General features: G+C 37.2%; 1 protein-coding gene across 1 annotated transcript in view; it reads left to right on the top strand.

The window, feature by feature from the left end:
• DNAL1 (dynein, axonemal, light chain 1) overlaps positions 1-19,136 on the top strand; it is a 47,451-nt gene that overhangs the window by 12,159 nt on the left and 16,156 nt on the right. The window contains exons 3-5 of the mRNA XM_006865543.1: positions 1,573-1,682; positions 6,241-6,296; positions 11,277-11,332. Coding sequence (XP_006865605.1) covers positions 1,573-1,682; positions 6,241-6,296; positions 11,277-11,332 — 222 coding nt within the window. The remainder of the gene's footprint in view (positions 1-1,572; positions 1,683-6,240; positions 6,297-11,276; positions 11,333-19,136) is intronic.

Raw genomic sequence — 19,136 nt, 5'->3', positions numbered from 1 at the left:
AGTTCAAATTCACTCGGATACCTTGTATAAAGTCCTGTCATACTACTACTGATGGAGTCCTGGTGTGGCGCCATAGGATAAGCACTGGACTGCAGGGTTGGTTTGAACAGCAAGGTTGGTGGTTCTGGCTCACCAGCTGCTCCTCAGAAACCCTATGCAAGGTTGCTATGAGTTGCTGGCAAACAACATCAACAACAACATACTATTTCTGAAAAATCACTGCCATTGAAAACCATTGAGTCAGAATTGACTCAGCTGCTACTGGTTTGGTTTTTAGCTTTTTAGGTGTTAGTAATCCTGCCCCTAACCTACCGAGGTCCGATGCTAAAATAAATGTTCAGTGATATGGATTAGATATCTACTTTTTCATTATGTATTTTCTGTTATCAATATATGCTGATTGAATATTTCTTTAAAAAGTAGGAAACAAAGAAAATGTTGAGGAGGTTTCAATTTTGTTGGACAGATAGAGCTAATAGTGATAAAGGCACTTGGAAAGTAATATTAAACAGAATGGATTGATAATTAAATTGTGTTCTTAGTATGAAAGTGAAACTCTAAAGCACAATGTAGTAGTAGGTTACCAAACTCAAAGCTGCTTCTGTTGAGTCTATTCCAATTGATAGTGAACCCTCTAGGACCGAGCAGAATTGCCTATAGGGTTTCAAAGACAGTCAAGTTTTACATAAACAGACTGCCGCTGCTTTCCCTGTGGGGTGTGTGGTGGGTTTGAACCAATTTTTATACAAATTATATCATTTTATACAATTATACAATTTTTATGCACTTAACCACTATACCACCAGGCCTTATTAGTCACAAGTTGTTGCTAAGTACCGTTGAGTTGGTCCCAACCCATCGCGACCCTATGTCGAGGAACAGCTGGTGAACTTGAACCGCCGATCTTGCAGTTCAAAGCCCCTTTGCAGTCTAGTGCATTAACCCACAGTGCAATAGTAAGGTTTTGTGGTTGTTGTTGTTGAGTGCTGTCGGGTTGGTTCAGACCCGTAGTGAGATTTGAGTTACTGAGGAGCAGCTGGTGAACTTGGACCACTGACCTTGCAGTTCAAACCGACTTTGCAGTCCAGCACATTAACCCGCAGCACCCCAGCAGGTAGGCCAAATAGCTTTCACCTCAGTTGAATTTTAAAGAGGTCTTCCAAAATTTTTGATATTTTGTTTTCTAGCATTTGGTCTTACAGTCTGAGTCTGAAATTTATTGGGAACCAGGAATTCTTCCTAGGGAAATAATGATTTTATTTTAGTTTTAGTTAGTAGTTGATGGATAAATTTTGTTTATTAATTGATTATATACAGAAGTAAATGCTGTTTTCTTTCCTCCTCCTTTGCATTTGGCAGGACATAACAATGAATTATCTGATTTAGCCATGTAGGCCTGGTTAACAAGGACAGCAAGTAGCTATTTTCATTGAAAGAATGGTAAAGAATTCAGTTATTAAATTCTAATAATAATTTAGAAATAAACATTGAAACACCTTAGGAAATTCTGGCTCTTTTGGTTCCATATTACAATCAGGGATCATAACTTTCAATTTTTATTTTTTATCATAGGAAGAAAAAGCCAGTCAGAAGCCATCTGAATCCAAAGAGATAAAGCTTTATGCCCAGATTCCCCCTATAGAGAAGATGGATGCCTCTTTGTCCATGCTTACTAATTGCGAGTAAGCTTTCTTGTGTCTTTTCTTCCTTTTAATATTGCTATTAGATTTCCCTTCCTATCCTGAAGACATGAACTTGAAAAATATGTTTTTTTCCTGTGATCGTCATTTATTTTTTATTTGCTAATGTAATTATCCTTTAATAAAAGAAAGACAAAAATGAAATAATTTATGGTTTATGGGATTAGTAATAGAGTACTGCTGAATAGTAGAATTTTTTCAGTACAGTTTTTATGCATTTTGAGTATCTGCCTAGAAAATAGAAATTTCCTGGTCTCTTGGGAAAAATTATATAGCATAATAAAACCGTTACTTGATAATAAAATCGGTTGCTTTTTCTTGTAAAATCATCTACCAAAGGCAGTACTCTACCTACTTACTAGGTACCCAAGCACCAGGAATTGCTGGAATAAAAATTGAAATCTCTCAAAAAAGTGAGGCAGCACAGGAGGCACTCACTCATCTCTGCCAAGAAATTTGGAAGACAACTATCTGGCCGACTGATTGGAAGAGATCCGTATTTGTGCCCATTCCAAAGAGAGGTGACCCAATGGAATACGGAAATCATCGGGCAATAATATCTTTGATATCCCATGCAAGTAAAGTTTTACTAAAGGTAATACAGAAACGGCTGCAATCATACATTGACAGAAAACGTCCAGAGGTTCGAGCTGGATTCAGAGGAGGCCGTGGAACAAGGGATATCATTGCTGATGTCGGATGGATCTTGGATGAAAGCAGAGAATATCAGAAAGTGTTTCCCTGTACTTTATTGACTATGCAAAGGCTTTTGATTGTGTGGATCATGACAAGCTATGGACAACATTGTGAAGTATGAGTATTCCGGAACACTTAATTGTGCTCATGAGAAATCTGTCCCTAGACCAAGAGGCAGTTGTTTGAACAGAACATGGGAACACTGAATGTTTTAAAATTAAGCAAGGTGTGTGCCAGGGTTGTATTCTTTCACCATACTTATTCAGCCTGTATGCTGAGCAAATAATCTGAGAAGCTGGGTTATATGAAGAAAATTGTGGCATCAGGATTGGAGGAAGACTCATTAACAACCTGCGATATTCAGATGATACAACCTTGCTTGCTGAAAGTGAAAAGGACTTAAAACATTTACTGATAAAGATCAAAGAGCACAGCCTTCAGTATGGATTGCATCTCAATGTCAAGAAAACAAAAATCCTCACCACTGGACCAATAAACAACATTCTTATCAATGGAGAAAAGATTGAAGTGTCAAGGACTTCATTCTTCTTGGATCAACTATCAACACTCGTGGAAGCAGCAGTCAAGAAATCAAATGACATATTGCCTTAGGCAAATCTGCTGCACAAGACCTTTTAAAAGTGTTGAAGAGCAAAGATGTCAGCTTGAGGACTAAGGTGCGCCTGACCCAAGCCATGGTATTTTCAATAACCTCATATGCATGCAAAAGCTGGACAGTGAATAAGGAAGACCATAGAAGAATTGATGCTTTTGAGTTACGATATTGGAGGAGAATATTGAAAGTGCCATGGGCTGCCAAAAGAACCAATAGATCCATTTTGGAAGAAGTACAGCCAGAGTGCTCCTTGGAGGCCAAGATGGCCAAACTTCGTCTTTCATGCTTCAGACATATTGTCAGGAGGGACCAGTCACTGGAGAAGGATATCATGTTTGGTAAGGTGGAGGGTCAGAGAAAAAGAGGAAGACCCCCAATGATGGATTGGCCAAGTGGCAGCATCGATGGACTCAAGTGTGGCAACAGTAGTAAGGTTGGCCTAGGATTGGGCAATGTTTCACTCGCTGTGCATAAGGTCGCTATGAGTCATTACTGACTCGATGGCACCTAACAACAACAACAACAACAAGGATACCCTTAAAAATAACATTTTCAAATTATAAAAATACACTGTAATACATTTGTTGATGTTCAGTGCCATCTAGTTGATTCCAGCTCATAGCAACTCAATGTGATAGAATAGAGCTATCCCATAGGATTTTCTTAACTTGTCATCTTTACAGGAATAGATTCACCCTGACTTTTATCTCTGAGTTCAAATCACAGACCTTTCAGTTAGCAGCTCAGCACTTAACTGATTGTGCCACCAGGACTGCTTGTAACACATTTAGAAAACATATGAAGGACAAAGAAAAATAATCAACAACTACTTAAATTGTATTCCTTATAAAAACCAATTAATACTAATTAGAATAGTTTTTTTTAATGTTTGAATTAGGTGCAAATTATACTTATTTTATAATCCTGTTTTCCCATAACTTTAAGTATCATATCATCTTAATTCATTTAAATGTATTTTTTAAATATGCTGCGCAGTGTTTAGTAGGAGGCTGTGACTGATTTGAGGGAATTCTACCAGGACACCATCACTTTGGGGAGCACAGTGACTCTGTTGATTAGTACTATACTGCAACTGCAAGGTCAGCAGTTCGAGCTCACCAGCTGCTCCTTTGGAGAAAAATGAGACTTCCTGCTCCAGCAAAGATTTACAGCCTCAGAAATACTGTACTATACAGAGTCGGAACCAACTCAACGGCACTTAACAACAACCACCACCTTCACTTTGCTTTCAGATTGCATTGTCTTTTGACCAGATTGTAGGATTGCTTTCTGACTGGTATTCAGACTCCTTCACCCTGTCTTTTCCCGATTACATGGGTAACAATCACCTTATGCAGGAGATTGTCCCCACCGCGAATTTATAGATACAGACTGTCTGTCATTGAAACCCCAAAACCACTATTTATAATAAGCTCCTTGGGTGATTCTCAGATACATATTGGTGAACCTATTTTTAGACTATTAAATCTTTGGGAGTAAAGGGAAAAGCAAAACTATTTAGTTATTATATAAGCTTGTTCCTTGGGAACATAAAAGTCAAACTCAGGATACTTTTTTGAGTTCTAGTATGATTTTAAATTGCTCAAATACCTTTTAAATCATAGAGCAATCTCAAAGGTAAACATTTGAAAAGGCTTTGTACCGCATACCAAAGTACCGTGGAAACTGCCTAGAAAACATCAACCTGTTCATATTTTTTATAACAGTCTCTTTTGTGGGGCCGTTCTACTTTGTCACATGGGTTGTGCTGTGACTCAGAACTGACTCTATGACACACAACAACAACGATTTAAACAAATATTAAAGAATTATCTCCCAGTCATGTTTCCAGATTTTTCAATGGTAGTTCTAATGAATGAGTAGAAAATATATGGAATTGACCAGTAATTTACAAAGTATAGTAGTTGCTTTTGCTGTTTCAAGCAGAAAAAAAATAATTATTCTTCACGTTCAATGACAGAAGGTAAGATCATAGGCTCTGGAGTCAGACTTCTTGTTAAGTGTCATCAAGTCGGTTCCGATTCATAATAACCCTGTATATGGTTTTTGAGGAGCGGCTGGTAAGCTTGAACTGCTAGCCTTATGGCACAAACCAACCTTGCAGTCTAGTGCATTAGCCAGGTCTCCTGGAGTCAGGCTTACCACCTAGGTTTTAATTCTGACCTTAATACTTTCTGGCTGTATAGTATTGGGCAATCAATTACTTAACATCAGTGAGCTGCAGTTTCCTCACTTACTTTATAGGACTGCTGTGATCATTTAAAGTTAATGTATGTAAAGTTCCTAGAAGAGTACTGGGCTTACATTAAATGCTCAATAAAAGTTATCCTTTATTTTACTTTTACATGACATTTACTAAGATATTACATCTTTTGACCAATAAAAGAATATTAAGATTGTTTAATTATGTGCCCTTTAAGTTTTTGGTTTTGTATAATTAAAATATGTATAGAAAAATGTATGACCTATTAAAAGTAATTTTCTCTTGGAGGAGGTATGGGGTGAGTAGGATTACCATGATTTCTTATTGTAAAAATTTCTGAATGATTTAATACTGGGAAAAATGTAAATTTCCACACATTCATAGTCCTTTTGTTTTTGTTTTGTTGTTTTACAAAAAAGGATCATATAAAATGTATTGTTCAGCTAGACTTTTACAAACTGATATAGATTCCCCAAACTGTATTTATAGCCCAATCTCATTTGTCTTAATGGCAACATATTATTTTGTTATATGGCAAGTTTTGTTTTATCACTTTCTTAATTGCTAGATGTTTAGGTTTTCTTCAGTTTTTTGGTTTTACAGTAGCATAGCAAACCTAGCTCCTATATCTTTTGTCATCTGTATTTTAGTAATATCTACTCCTAGAAGTGAATTTTTGAGTCAAAAAAAATACATGCATTAAAGATTTTAATAAATAATACCAAATTCCCCTCAAAAAGGTTTTTGTGAAATTTATATAATAAGCATGTGTCTTTAATTCACTTTACTTTGTAATTAATGTTTGTAATCAGAAAAAATATATACATATTAAGACTTAAAATAAGGAGTAAATGCCATGACTGAGGGGAAGAAAAGATGCTCAGTATAAAAAAAAGAAACATGATTTCAGTGATGTTTTCTTTGAGTACTTAGAAGTAATTTCTGATGAACCACTGAAATTGTTTTCTTTGTTAATAATTCAAGTTTTTCTTGTTCTTTTTAAGGAAGCTTTCTCTGTCTACAAACTGCATTGAGAAAATTGCCAACCTGAATGGCTTAAGTAAGTGATACACAGTTTAACAGATGGTTCTTGGATTTTCTAGTTATTGGAATAAACATTCCAGAGATACTAAGTAATTCCAGAAGCTGGCACCTGTTTTAGCCCAGTAATTGTAAAATAATAGAGAGAATATATAAGCCATATGTCTTGAATTTTATTAGCCAAAGAAAATTAGAAATAACATGAGACCTGAACATTTTAAAACTTTATAGAGTTAGAATTGAGACGTGTTGAATAGAAAATCTGTTTTCTCATTTCCTTGTTTAGATTTGTCTTTTGAGTATATTTTCAAACTTGTTCTGGTCAAAATAGAATTCCTCACCATCCCTCTTCTTGCTGTGGTCCTTTGTTGGTGATACCAGCATTCTCTCAATTGTCACGGCCTCTAACTGCCCAAGGATTCCTAAGGCTGCTGGAACAAATTACTACAAACTTGGTGATTTAAAACATCAAATTTATTTTCTCATAGTTCTGGAGACCAGAAGTCCAGAATTAGTTAAATTGGGCCAAAATCAAGGTGTTGGTAGAAGCATACTCCCTGTAGGGGAGAATCTATTCCTTGCTTCTTCCAGTTTTTGGTGACTATCTATATTCTTTGACTCGTGGCCACAGTACTCCAGTCTCTGCTTCTGTGATCACATTCCGTTCTCCTTTTCTGCCTGTGTCACATCTCCCTCTGCCTTCCTCTTGCTATTAAGAGCTGTCAAGTCAATTCCGATTCATAATGATCCTGAGTAGGGTTTCTGAGGCTATTAGTCTTTGCTGGAGCAGAAAGCCTCCTCTTTATCCCTTGGAGCAGCTGATAAGCTCAAACTGCCAACCTTGTGATGAGCAGTCCAGTGTTTATCCTACAGAGTCACCATGCTCCCCTGCCTTCCTTTTCTAAAGATACAATAATGGCGCTTAGGGCCCATCTCGAGAATCCAGGATAATCTTCCCATTCCCATTTTAAGATCCTTCATAACATCTACATAGTACTTTTTTTTGCCATATAAGGTAACATTCTTAAGTCCTGACTGGAAGACACTTAACAACAACAGAAACACCAGTCTTTTGGAGGACCATTATTCAGCTCACCATCCTCCCTCCAGCCTTTGAAGTCCTACATCCACATTCGTCACTAAATTCTGTTAGCTTCTCTTTGAAGAAGCTCTCAAATAATTTGTTGGCTTTTCCATTCTCAGCAACTTCAGCTCCCATCATTTCCCCTCTTAGATCATGCTTTTCAAGCATTAAAAAAATATATTAATTTCCACAGTAATACATTTGAATACAAAACTTAGTATACTAATTCATATAAATGCATATATCAATTACACGTAAACATTATATACTTATATAAGGGTAATTAAAAAAGCGGAGCTAGAATGCTTAAAAGCGAGGCTGGCAACACTTCAACTCACATACTTTGGACATGTTCTCAGGAGGGACTGATCCCTGGAAAAAGATATCAGACTTGGTAAAGCAGTGGGTCAGTGTGAAAGGAAGATCATCACCAAGACGGACTGATTCACTGACTGCAACACAAACACAATTATGAGAATGGCTCAGGAGTGTGCAGTGTTTTGCTCTGTTGTACATAGGGTCATTATGAGGTGGGACTGACTCAAGGGTACCTAACAACACCAACAACTATATAATTCATATCTAACTTTATTTCTTTTGTTCATTCATTGTTCCCAAAATATTAGTTCCCTAAGAGCAGAAATTTTTATCTACACTGTTCACTGTTTATCACTGTTCTTAGCATATAATAATAGATGCTTAGTATGTGTTAAATGAATGAATTTTTGAATAAGCTTTTTATTCTGCATGAATAGAAAAAAAGAAAATGGTAATGTTTCCATAGTAAACTTTAAATAATAATTGATTATATGATTTTTTTTACATTTATTAATTTATAGTTCTATAAGGTCTTGTTTCAATATTTAAACCATTTTTCATGAAATAATTAAGTTGTCATGAATTAAGTAGTTAAACCATTTTGCATGAATTAAGGTATTTTATTTGAAAGATCAATATTTCTCTAGAGAATTTGAAATAATTTATTAAATTAAATAAATTAAGGCCAAAGTGTGTTGTTATTCAGTGCTGTTGGGTCAGTTCCGAGTCATAGAAACCCTGTGTAGGGTTTCCAAGGAGCATCTAGTAGGTTTGAACTGCAGACTCATGGTCCATTGCTGATCCTATAGTGCCACTCCATACACCAACACACGCATACACATCATTGATTGTGTACTTACCATGGATCAGGTATTATACTGACTGTTTTAAATAATTATCCCGTTTAATCCTGATAGCCCTCTAAAATAGACATTATTACTACCCATTTTACATGAATTTCAAAGAAATGAAGTTACTTCCCTAGAGCGTTGGGATTGGAGGCCAGTGACGTTGTATCTGTCCTGAATCCCTAGATTATAGATGTTCTGTAGCATTGCTGTTAGTGGGGCTTTCTGCATTGAGAGAACACATGTAATGTGCTTTGGAATGTGGCTAGCATGGAGGAACTGAATTTACCATTGTAATTGAACTTTAACTAATTTAAATATAAATAGCTACATGTGGCTAGTGACTACAATAATGGATAGTGTAGTTACAAGGTTTAAATTCTAAAAACTAAATGTATGACGTATACAAAAGTAATCAAAATAGTTTCTTGAGACAGAAATGAGGTTTTCTATGTTATATTGGAAATCTTTTTTTTTTTTTAGAAAAATAATACTTGCACATGGTTTCATTGAAATGAAAAGGAATTACAATGAAAACTAAGTTTTCCTTTAATAACAGACTCTCAGTTTCTCCCTAACGGCCACCACTGTTTCTACGTTTTTTAATTCTTCCAGAAGTAATCTATGGCAGTACACGTTTACAGCCCTGGAAATTGTATGCCGTATTGCTATGAGTCGGAACTGACTCCATGGCACACCACCACCATATAAATACAAATATTTGCAAATGATACAAATAGGAATTTCAAAACAAATTTTAATTTAAAATAACTTACAATCTAGTTATTTTAAAAATTGAAGACAAAAGACTTTTCAAATACTAGAGTAATATGATTGCACTCATACTGTGGTATAATTTGAAATAGTCATAGTCCCAAATTTAAAGTTAAAATCTTTACTTTTATTTTATCCCTACAGTACTTTGGTTGTTATTGTTGTTAAGTTCTGACTCCTAGCAACCCTGTATAGGGTTTCTAAGGTGAGGCTGGTGAGCTTGAACTGCAGAACCTGTGGTTCAGACCAACCTTGAAGTCCAGTGCTTATCCTATGGCGCCACACCAGGAGTGGATACACTTAAATGGTTGGTTAATAAAAGTGTTTTTATTAAATTGATGGCTAATAAAATATTTTTATTAGCCATCAATTTAAGTTCTGTTTGAACCATAAGGTTGGTGGTTCAAGCTCACCAGCTGCTCCTCAGAAACCCTTGACAGTGTCAGTATGTGTTGGAACCAACTTGATGGCACTTAACAACAACATTCCAAATAACTCAGCACTGGACTAGGAACCACAAGGTCGCCAGTTCAATCCCATCAGCTGCTCCTTGGAAACCCGATGTATGGTTCCTATGAGTTGGAACTGACTTGACAGTACTTAACAACAACATTCCAAACAGCTGGGAGAAACATGAGGCAGTCTACTTCCATAAAGATTTATGGCCTTAGAAACCCTATGAAGCAGTTCTAGCCTATCCCACAGGGTTGCTAGGAATTGAAATCGACTCAACAGTAGTGGGTTTGTTTGCTTGTTTCTAAAAACTATATATACAAAACCCCCAACTATATGTGTGTGTGTGTGTGTATCTATCTGTATCTCTATGTGTGTTTATATATAGAGAGATACAGATATACACACACATATGGACTCCTGGTGTGATGCTTTGGATCAGCATTGGACTTTGGACCACACAGTTGGCATTTCAAACCCACCAGCTGCTCCTCAGAAACCTTGTACAAGGTTGCTATGAGTTGGAACTGACTTGACAGCACTTTACAATAGCAACTATATATATATATATATACATATATATATACACACACACACATGTGTGTGTATACACATATATGTGTATGTGTGTGTGTGTGTGAAGGAACCCTGGTGGTGCTGTATGATAAGCACAACCACAAGGTTGGTGGTTACTTGCTGTCCTCACTGCCTTCAGGTTGATTCTGACTCATAGAGACCCATATAGAGTTTCCAGTGGGATTGAACCACCAACATTGTGGTTAGCAATTCAATGCCTATCCTGATGTGATGCTATAGGATAAGCACTGGACTGCTGACCAAAAGTTTAGTGGCTCAAACCCATCAGCTGTACCTTTTGGAAACCCTATATCTGGTTGCTATGAGTTGGAACTGACTTGGTGGCTCTTAACAACAGTATATGGGGAGTGTGGTAGCTCTGTAGAATAAGCACTGGAATGCAAGTCACAAGGTCAGCAGTTCAAGTCCATCAGCTGCTCCACAGGAAAAAGATGCTTTCTGCTCCTGCAAAGATTTATAGCCTTAAAAACACTCTACAGGGTAGTTATGAACTGGAACCAACTTAATGGCACTTAATGACAACAACAATTCCAAATAGCTAACCATTTCTTTCTTTAATATTGTTAAGTGCCGATGGGTTGTTTCTGACCCATAGTAACCTGCATAGGGTTTCTGAGGAGTGGCTGGTGAGCTTGAACCACCAACCTTGTGGTTCAAACTGAATTTGCCATCCAGTGCGTTAACCCATAGCATCATACCAGGACTCCTTAATGGCATGATGTAATTATACTTTTAGTGTTTACTTTAGATGATATGTCAATTTATTTCTTACTTGATTACCAAGTTTTATTGACATATCCTTTCTTACTCATTATATAAAGATATTTGGTATATAAAATTCATGAAGGCTTTATTACGATATACTAGATTTACATTTGTGTGATATGATTCTCATAAACAAAAAATTGCTTTCTCTCCACTACAGAAAACTTGAGGATATTGTCATTAGGAAGGAACAACATAAAGAACTTAAATGGACTGGTAGGTTACTATTTATTGCTTAAATATATATACACAAATACTTTTTTTCTCAGTATAATACAGATAATACTTGTTGCAGAAACTTTACAAAATAAAATTACTGAAAAAGCCACTGGCAATTTTAATTTTGCTTTACATCTTTCTTATTGATAGTGAAATCATACTTCACATATTGTTGTGTATCTCCTTTTTCATTTAAGATGTTATCATCATTTTTCCATGTCATTCATTCAACAGATTCATACATTGTATTTCCTGAATACTTACTTTAAACCCGGTACTGCAAGTGCAGCTGAATATGAAACAAAGTCCTTGTTCTCACAGAACTTACATTATAGGAGAGGAAGACAGACAAATGTAGTTGTATAATAAGTCAAGTAGTGATTAATATAATAAAGAGAAAAAACAGAGTGATAAGTTGTTTCAGGGGATGTGAAGATGCAGGCCACAAATGCTCCAGACTAAAGGAGACAGCAAGTGGTCTGAAAACTGGAGCCATTTAATTTGCTTGAATAAGAGCAAGTAGAATTGAAAGAGGAAGGAGAGTGGATCACAGTGCATTGGAAAGAGCCAGGAACCAGGTTACACGAGGCCTTATAAGCCACAATCAAGATCTTAGGTTTTTTTCCAAGTGGGTTAGAAAGTCATTGGAGGTGTTTGATCATAGGATCTGACTTAAATTTTAAAAATAATTTCAACCATGCCCTTTTTAATGATAGCATAATCCTCTATTTTATTAGTGTACTATAATTCATTTAAACCAGTTATTTATTGTTCAATATTTAGTTTGTTATTATATTGGAGTTATTGTACTCAATGCTGTTATGAGTCTCCTTTTAGCTATATTATTGCACACATCCATGAATAATTCCTTGGATAAATTCCTAGAATGGAATTGCTGGGTCAAATGGTATGAATTTCTTTTAAGGCTTTTGTGACATATTATCAAGCTGATCAATGGGAAAATCTGTAGCATTCTCTACTACCACCAGTAATGTATGCAAGGCCCCATTTCTTCCTAACAACTGTGGGTACTTAACATTTTTGACAATATGTTTTATTCGCATATTTATTGATCATTTGTATTTCCTTCCAAATAAGGTAAGCTAGAACAGTATTAAAAAACTAGTCATGATTTCAGGGAAAATGAAGTTAATTTCTTTTTCTTGCATCTGTTCCAAAAAGACAGTACAATATTTTTTAAAGTTTATTGTTAAAGAATTCATGAACACTCTGATATTTTTTATGAATCCACTGTCTTTCTTCCCTCCCTCCATTAAGTTCAGCTTCTATTTTATTAAGCGCAAATGGGGTTGAAACTGCAATGATTTTCAGTAATAACTTTCCAAGACCAGAAGCTACAGATACCTGAATAGGAATCAGTGTTTAGAGGTGAAATTTTGGAATCATCTTGATAAAATGAGTAAATAAAATTTGAGTATATAAAGTTTACTAATAACTTTATAAAACACTTGAAAATTCTTTAAGATTAATTCTGGCATTAAATAAAGCAGCTTTCCTTCTAGCAAATAATAGCCAGCAGGTGAATTATTAGTTTTCTAATTAGATATGATGAATAGAATCCTTAATGATCTATTAAAAGATTGATACATTTAAAGATATTTTGCCAGCTCATCATCCTCTGAGCCATAAATAATGTCATAATGTCAATTCTACAAGTCATTATAGTATAAAAATTCAGCGTATATTATACTTTAGGTTAAAAATTACTTTGAAGTAACTATAAGGGAAGAATTTGCAAATTAATGTTTCCCCAAATTTTTAGGATCAATATGGTAAACCCTTCACGTTCCCTAGATACTTACAGAACCCCAGTTCTCACGTATGTCTGTAGTATGGAATTTCTCCTGTGAAATCTAATATATTAACCAGATAACACAAATAAATTATGCAGGAATAAAGGCATATATGAACTTCTGGTGTGGTGCTGTAGGATCAACATTGGACTGCAAATCACAAGGTCAGTAGTTCAAACCTACCAGCTACTCCTCAGAAACCCTATATGAGTTGGAACCAGCTCGACAGCACTTAACAACAACAAAGGCGTATATGAGATTTTATCAGACTCAACTATTACTTCCTTAGATCTCTTCACTTTCTATACACGCCTATCAATAGGATCCAACAGTTGGATTTCTTTGAGTGTGTGTGGGTACATACACCATAGTCAGCAGTTTGGTAGTCAAAGCTGCAGAGAAGGGTAGATGCTGGGCTTCAAAAAGGTTCACCTTCTGGTTGAATTATTCATTGAGATACAGCAGCCTTTTCACAATTTAAATGGCTGCCACCTCAGTGAATTTCAGATCACTACCTTAGAGTGGAAAACAGAATGTTAACTTGAAAGGAGGGTGTTTATTTACTGCTTAGGAATACTGCTTATTAAGGCCCATTATAAGTCCATTAATATATATGATCTGGTTGCTGCCTTCCTTTGTGATCTTGTTTCATGTTACTCTTTGTCCTCGTTAGAAATCTCCAATCACTGACCTTCTTTCTTTTTCTTTAGTCTGCAACTGTGCTCTTTTGGATTTCCACTTTGCTAGTTCCTTAACTGAAGTCCTGGTGTGGTGCCATAAGATAAGCACTGGACTGCTAACCATGAGTTCAGCAGTTTAAACCCACCAGCTGTTCTTTAGAAACCCTATACAGGGTCGCAATTAGTTGGGACCATTTTGATGGAACTTAACAAGGTCCTTAACTGGAGTCCTTGTGTAATGTTGTAGGATAAGCACTGGACTACTAACCACAGTGTCAGTGGTTCAAACCTACCAGTTGCACTTCAGAAATCCTATCTAGGGTTGCTATGAGTCAGAATTGACTCCACAGCTTGTAACAACAACAGTTCCTCAACTCATTAACAATCTGTGTTATGCAGATGACATGATCTTGCTGACACTGTGAAAAGGATTTGAGATACTTAGTGATGAAGATCAAAGACTATGGCACTTGCGATCCTTACTGATATGGATTGAACCTCAATATAAAGAAATCAAAAATCCTCACAACTGTACTAATAAATAACATCATGACAAATGGAGGAAAGATGGAAGTCATCAAAGTCTTCATTTTGCTTGGACCCATAATGAATGCTCATGGAAGCAGCAGTCAAGAAAACAAATGATATATTGCATTAGGAAAATCTGTTGCAAAAGACCGCCTTAAAGTGTTCAAGAGCAAAAATGTCACTTTGAGGATGAAGATATGCCTGACCCAAGCCATGGTATTTTCAATAGCCTCATACACATTAGACAGTGAACAAGGAAGACTAGAGAATTGATACATTTGAATTATGGTGTTGGAGAATATTGAAAGTACCACAGACTGCCAGAAGAACAAACAAATCTGTCTTGGAAGAAGTCTAGCTAGAGCGCTTCTCAGAAGAGAGAATGGCAAGCTTTCATCTCTCGTACTTTGGCATGGTGACAGGAAGTTCCGGGAGAAAAGAACATCATGCTTGGTAAAGTGGAGGGTCAGGGTAAAGTGGAAGGTCACAGGAAAAGAAGAAGGCTCCCAACAAGATGGATTGACACAGTGGCAGCAACATTGGACTCAAATATAACAATTGTGAGGATGGCACAGAACCAGGCATTGTTTTGTCCTGTTGTGCATAGGGTCGCTATGACTCAGACATTGCCTAACAACAGCCCCTTTTTAACCTTCCCATCGCAGCTCAGATGTCACTTCCTCAAAGGTAACCCTGTATCTAAATTCTTACTTATTCTCTCTCGCTCTTGATCTAACACACACGTTGTTGTTGTTGTGAAGTGCTGGCAAGTTGGTTCCGACCCATAGCTACCCTGTATAGAGTTTCCGAGGAGCAGCTGGTGAGCTTGAACTGCCGACCGTGCAGTTCAAACAGCTTTGCAGTTTGGTGAATTAACCCACAGTGCCACACCAGAAAGATGGAAACTCCACCTTCAGAAGTGTATAGACCTAGATGGAAGAAATATCAGGAAATTATAGCTTCAGATTTTGGTATTTTGGGTTACTGGTTTTATGATTTTTATAGCAGTGCTTTCTGACTTACCCTTATTTAGACAAATATCTGTAATATATGTTTGTACTGATATTGTTGTTGTCAAGTGCCATCAAGTCAGTTCTGACTCAGCAATCTTGTCAGTAGTGACTGGTGGGTTTGAACTGCCAACCTTGTGGTTAGCAGTCCAGTGCCATAAGACTCCATACTGATACTATAATCTTCTGTAGTTTAACTTTTTCACTCAACAGTATACCAGGACACTATACCAATATGTTCTTTCATATCCTTCATGCAGTTTAATGCTTTTTGTAAATATATACATAACAAAACATTTCAATATTTTTCACATGTACAGTTTAGTGATTATGCTCATCATGTAGTTCAACTATCTGTTCCCAAATTTTTCCATCACCCTTAATAGAAGCTCATTGTCTCTATGCAATGACTTTCTTTCCCCCTCTATCCCACCCACCCTTATTAGATTTATTTTGATAGTATCAGTGTACACTAGACTTGTATTCTTCACCATACTTACTTAGTCTATATACTGAGCAAATAATCTGAGAGGCTAGATTATATGAAGAAGAATGTGGCATTGTGCAGATATGCTGATGATGCAATCTTGCTTTCTGGAAGCAAAGAGGACTTAAAATACTTAATGATGAGGATCAAAGACTATAACTTCAGTATGGATTGCACCTCAGGGCAAAGAAAACAAAAAATCCTCACCACTGGACCAGTAAATAACATCATGATAAACAGAGAAACAAATTGAAGTTGTCAGAGACTTCATTTTGCTTGGATCCACAATCAACACTCATGAAAGCAGCAGTCAAGAAATCAAAGGATGTATTAGGCAAATGTATTAGGCACAAGACCTCTTTAAAGTGTTCAAGAGCAAAGACACAAGTTTGAGGACTAAGGTGTGCCTGACCCAAGCCATGGTATTTTCAGTAGCCTAATATGTATGTGAGGACTCCTGGTATGGCACTGTAGGATCAGCACTAGACTGCGAGCCACAAGGTTGGCAGTTCAAACCCACCAGCTGCTCCTTGGAAACCCTATACAGGATCGCTATGAGTCGGAACCGACTTGATGGCACTTAACAACAAAAATATGTATATCAAAGTTGGATAATGAATAAGGAAGACCACAGAAGAACCGATGCATTTGAGTTACAGTGTTGGAGAAGAATATTGAAATTACCATGGGCTGCCAGAAGAACAAACAAATCTGTGTTGGACGAAGTACAACCTTGTCTCTCGTACTTTGGACTTGTTATCAGTACGGATTATTTCCTGGAGAAGGACATCATGCTTGGTACCATGGAAGGTCAGTGAAAAAGAGATGTGTTGGCACCGTGGCAGCAGGAGTAGGATCAAGATGATCAATTGTGAGTATGGCGCAGGACCAGGCAAGGTTTGTTCTGTCATCTGTCATGCATAGAGTTGCTGTGGGTTGGAGCTGAGTTGACAGTACCTAACAACAACCTTTTTATTTAAATTCTCATTTATTTATGCATTATTTTCCTGATTTCCTTTATTTCTTTCTCTGTAATTTTCTCTAGTTCTTTGAGCTTCTTTAATAGGGTTTTATTATACTCTTCCAACCTTCCATAAATGCAATTTCTTGTCCTTTGCCTTGTTCATGTGTATGGACCATCATTTCCAGTTTTCTTTGTGTGCCTTATGATATTTTGTTGCATCCAGGGCATTAAAATCTTACAAAGTGTTAGCTTTCTCAATTCTCTCAAAATATTCAGTGTTTTTGACAATGCTGCTTTCTATAAGAAATGCCTTATAGAAGATGGGCAGAGCCTTCAACTTTGCTTACTGCTTCCTCCCTTTCTTTGATAACTGTTTCAGTCCAGACTTCAGCCGTTAAGAGTCCATCCTTCAGCAGTTCCTAAACAGAACAGAGAACGCACACTTACCTGTCTACCTTCCAGAGAGTGCAGACTTCAGTTTTTGGCTATTGCTCTCACCCCTGCTCTCTGAGAGCTGTGTTTCTGCCCTTAGCTAATCTACTGTTATTAAAGGAGCGCTGGTAGTGTAGTGGTTATTAATTGGGGTGCTAATCTCAAGGTCAGCAGTTTGGAACTACCAGCAGTCCTGCGGGAGACACATGAGGTTTTCTGCTCCCATAAAGATTTATAGCTTCGGAAGCCCTATGCAGTGTTGCTATGAGTTGTAACAGACTCCACAGCACACCACCATCACCACCACTGTTTTTAGGGTTGCTGTTATGAGTCCATCCAGCAGTACCACAGAATAAAGGTCTGATTATGTTTCTGTCAAGATTATAGCAAGAAAAGGGATTCTGCTCCGTAGCACAAGGAGTGGCCATGAGTCAGAATGGACTCCAGGCAATGATCTTGTGTTTTGTTTTGTTTTAAATTGCTCAAAAAGCCCCCCCCAAAATGAACCACTCTCTGGTAGAAGTCCCCAGTCCTGGGTTGCCCCTCTCCTTCCCTGGCTTTGTGAGGGCCCTCTCACAGCTGGGACTCCCAGCATGTCCCTGTGCCTCAGGCAAGCTGTGAGCTAAGTGGGCCTGCAGCAATCATCTGTTCACCATGCTTGGACTGGGAAGGTTGGGCACACCTGAAACGGGGAAGGTTGAGCTAGCTTTCCTTTTTATTTTGGAGCCAGATCTTGAGGCCCTACTCTGTTCACGGGTGAGCTGCACATTGGCTGGAGTGTGTATTGCTGCAGTTATTTGCAGAAGCCAGCCATCTCACTGACAGGGAGGGCAGTGTTAGGACAGTAGAAGAGATGCCTTTCCTACAGTATGAGATTCCTTATTGACGTGGTTCCATCTGCAGCTCCTTGCTGCTGCTGTCTGCTCACATTCAGAGCCCTACAGGACCATGCACAGACTTCACATTGCATTTCCTGGTGTACATCTGGGAAGGGTCAGAAACCTAGACCTATTCACATTGCCATCTTTCCAGAATCTACATGTCGAGAAATTTGGAAGACAGCTTCCTGGCTAACTGATTGGAAGAGATTCATTGTTTTGCCCATTCCAAAGAAAGGTGACTCAAGAGAATGTAGAAATTATGTAACAATAACATTAATGTCACATGCAAGTAAAATTTTGCTGGAGGTAATTTAAAAATGATTGCAACAGTACATCGGCAGGAGCTGCCCGAAATTCTAACTGGATTCAGAAGAGAACGTGGCATCAGGGATGTTATTGCTGACCTCAGATGAAACTTTGTTGGAAGCAGAGAATACCACACAGATGTTTACTTGTGCTTTATTGACTGTGCATAGGCATTCAACTGTGTGGATCATTACAAACTCTGGATAACATTGTGAAAAATAGGTATTTCAGAATAATTAATTATGCTCATGTAAAACCAAAAGGCAGTTATTCAAACAGAACAAGGGGATATTGAATGGTTGTAAATCAAGAAAATTATGTACCTGGGTTGTATCCTTTCACCATACTTGTTCAAAATCTGTATGCTGAGCAGATAATCTGAGAAGCTGGTTTATATGAAGAACAATGTGGCATCAGGAGTGGAGGAAGACTCATTAACCACCTGTAATACACAGATGATGCAACCTTGCTTGTTGAAAGCAAGAGAACTTGAAATACTTTCTGATGAAGATCAAAAACTACAGCTTTCAGTATGGCTTGCACTTCAATATAAAGAAAACACAAATCCTCACAACTAGATCAATAAATAAGATCATGATAAATAGAGAAAAAATTGAAATTGTCAAAGACTTCATTTTACTTTGCTCCACAATCAACACTCATGGAAGCAGTAGTTAAGAAATCAAATGAAGTATTGCA

This window comes from Chrysochloris asiatica, unplaced genomic scaffold (assembly GCF_000296735.1).
Source record: "Chrysochloris asiatica unplaced genomic scaffold, ChrAsi1.0 scaffold00079, whole genome shotgun sequence".
Lineage (NCBI taxonomy): Eukaryota > Metazoa > Chordata > Mammalia > Afrosoricida > Chrysochloridae > Chrysochloris > Chrysochloris asiatica.
Note: the sequence above shows the minus strand (reverse complement) of the source record. Positions and strands in the feature narration are given on the sequence as shown.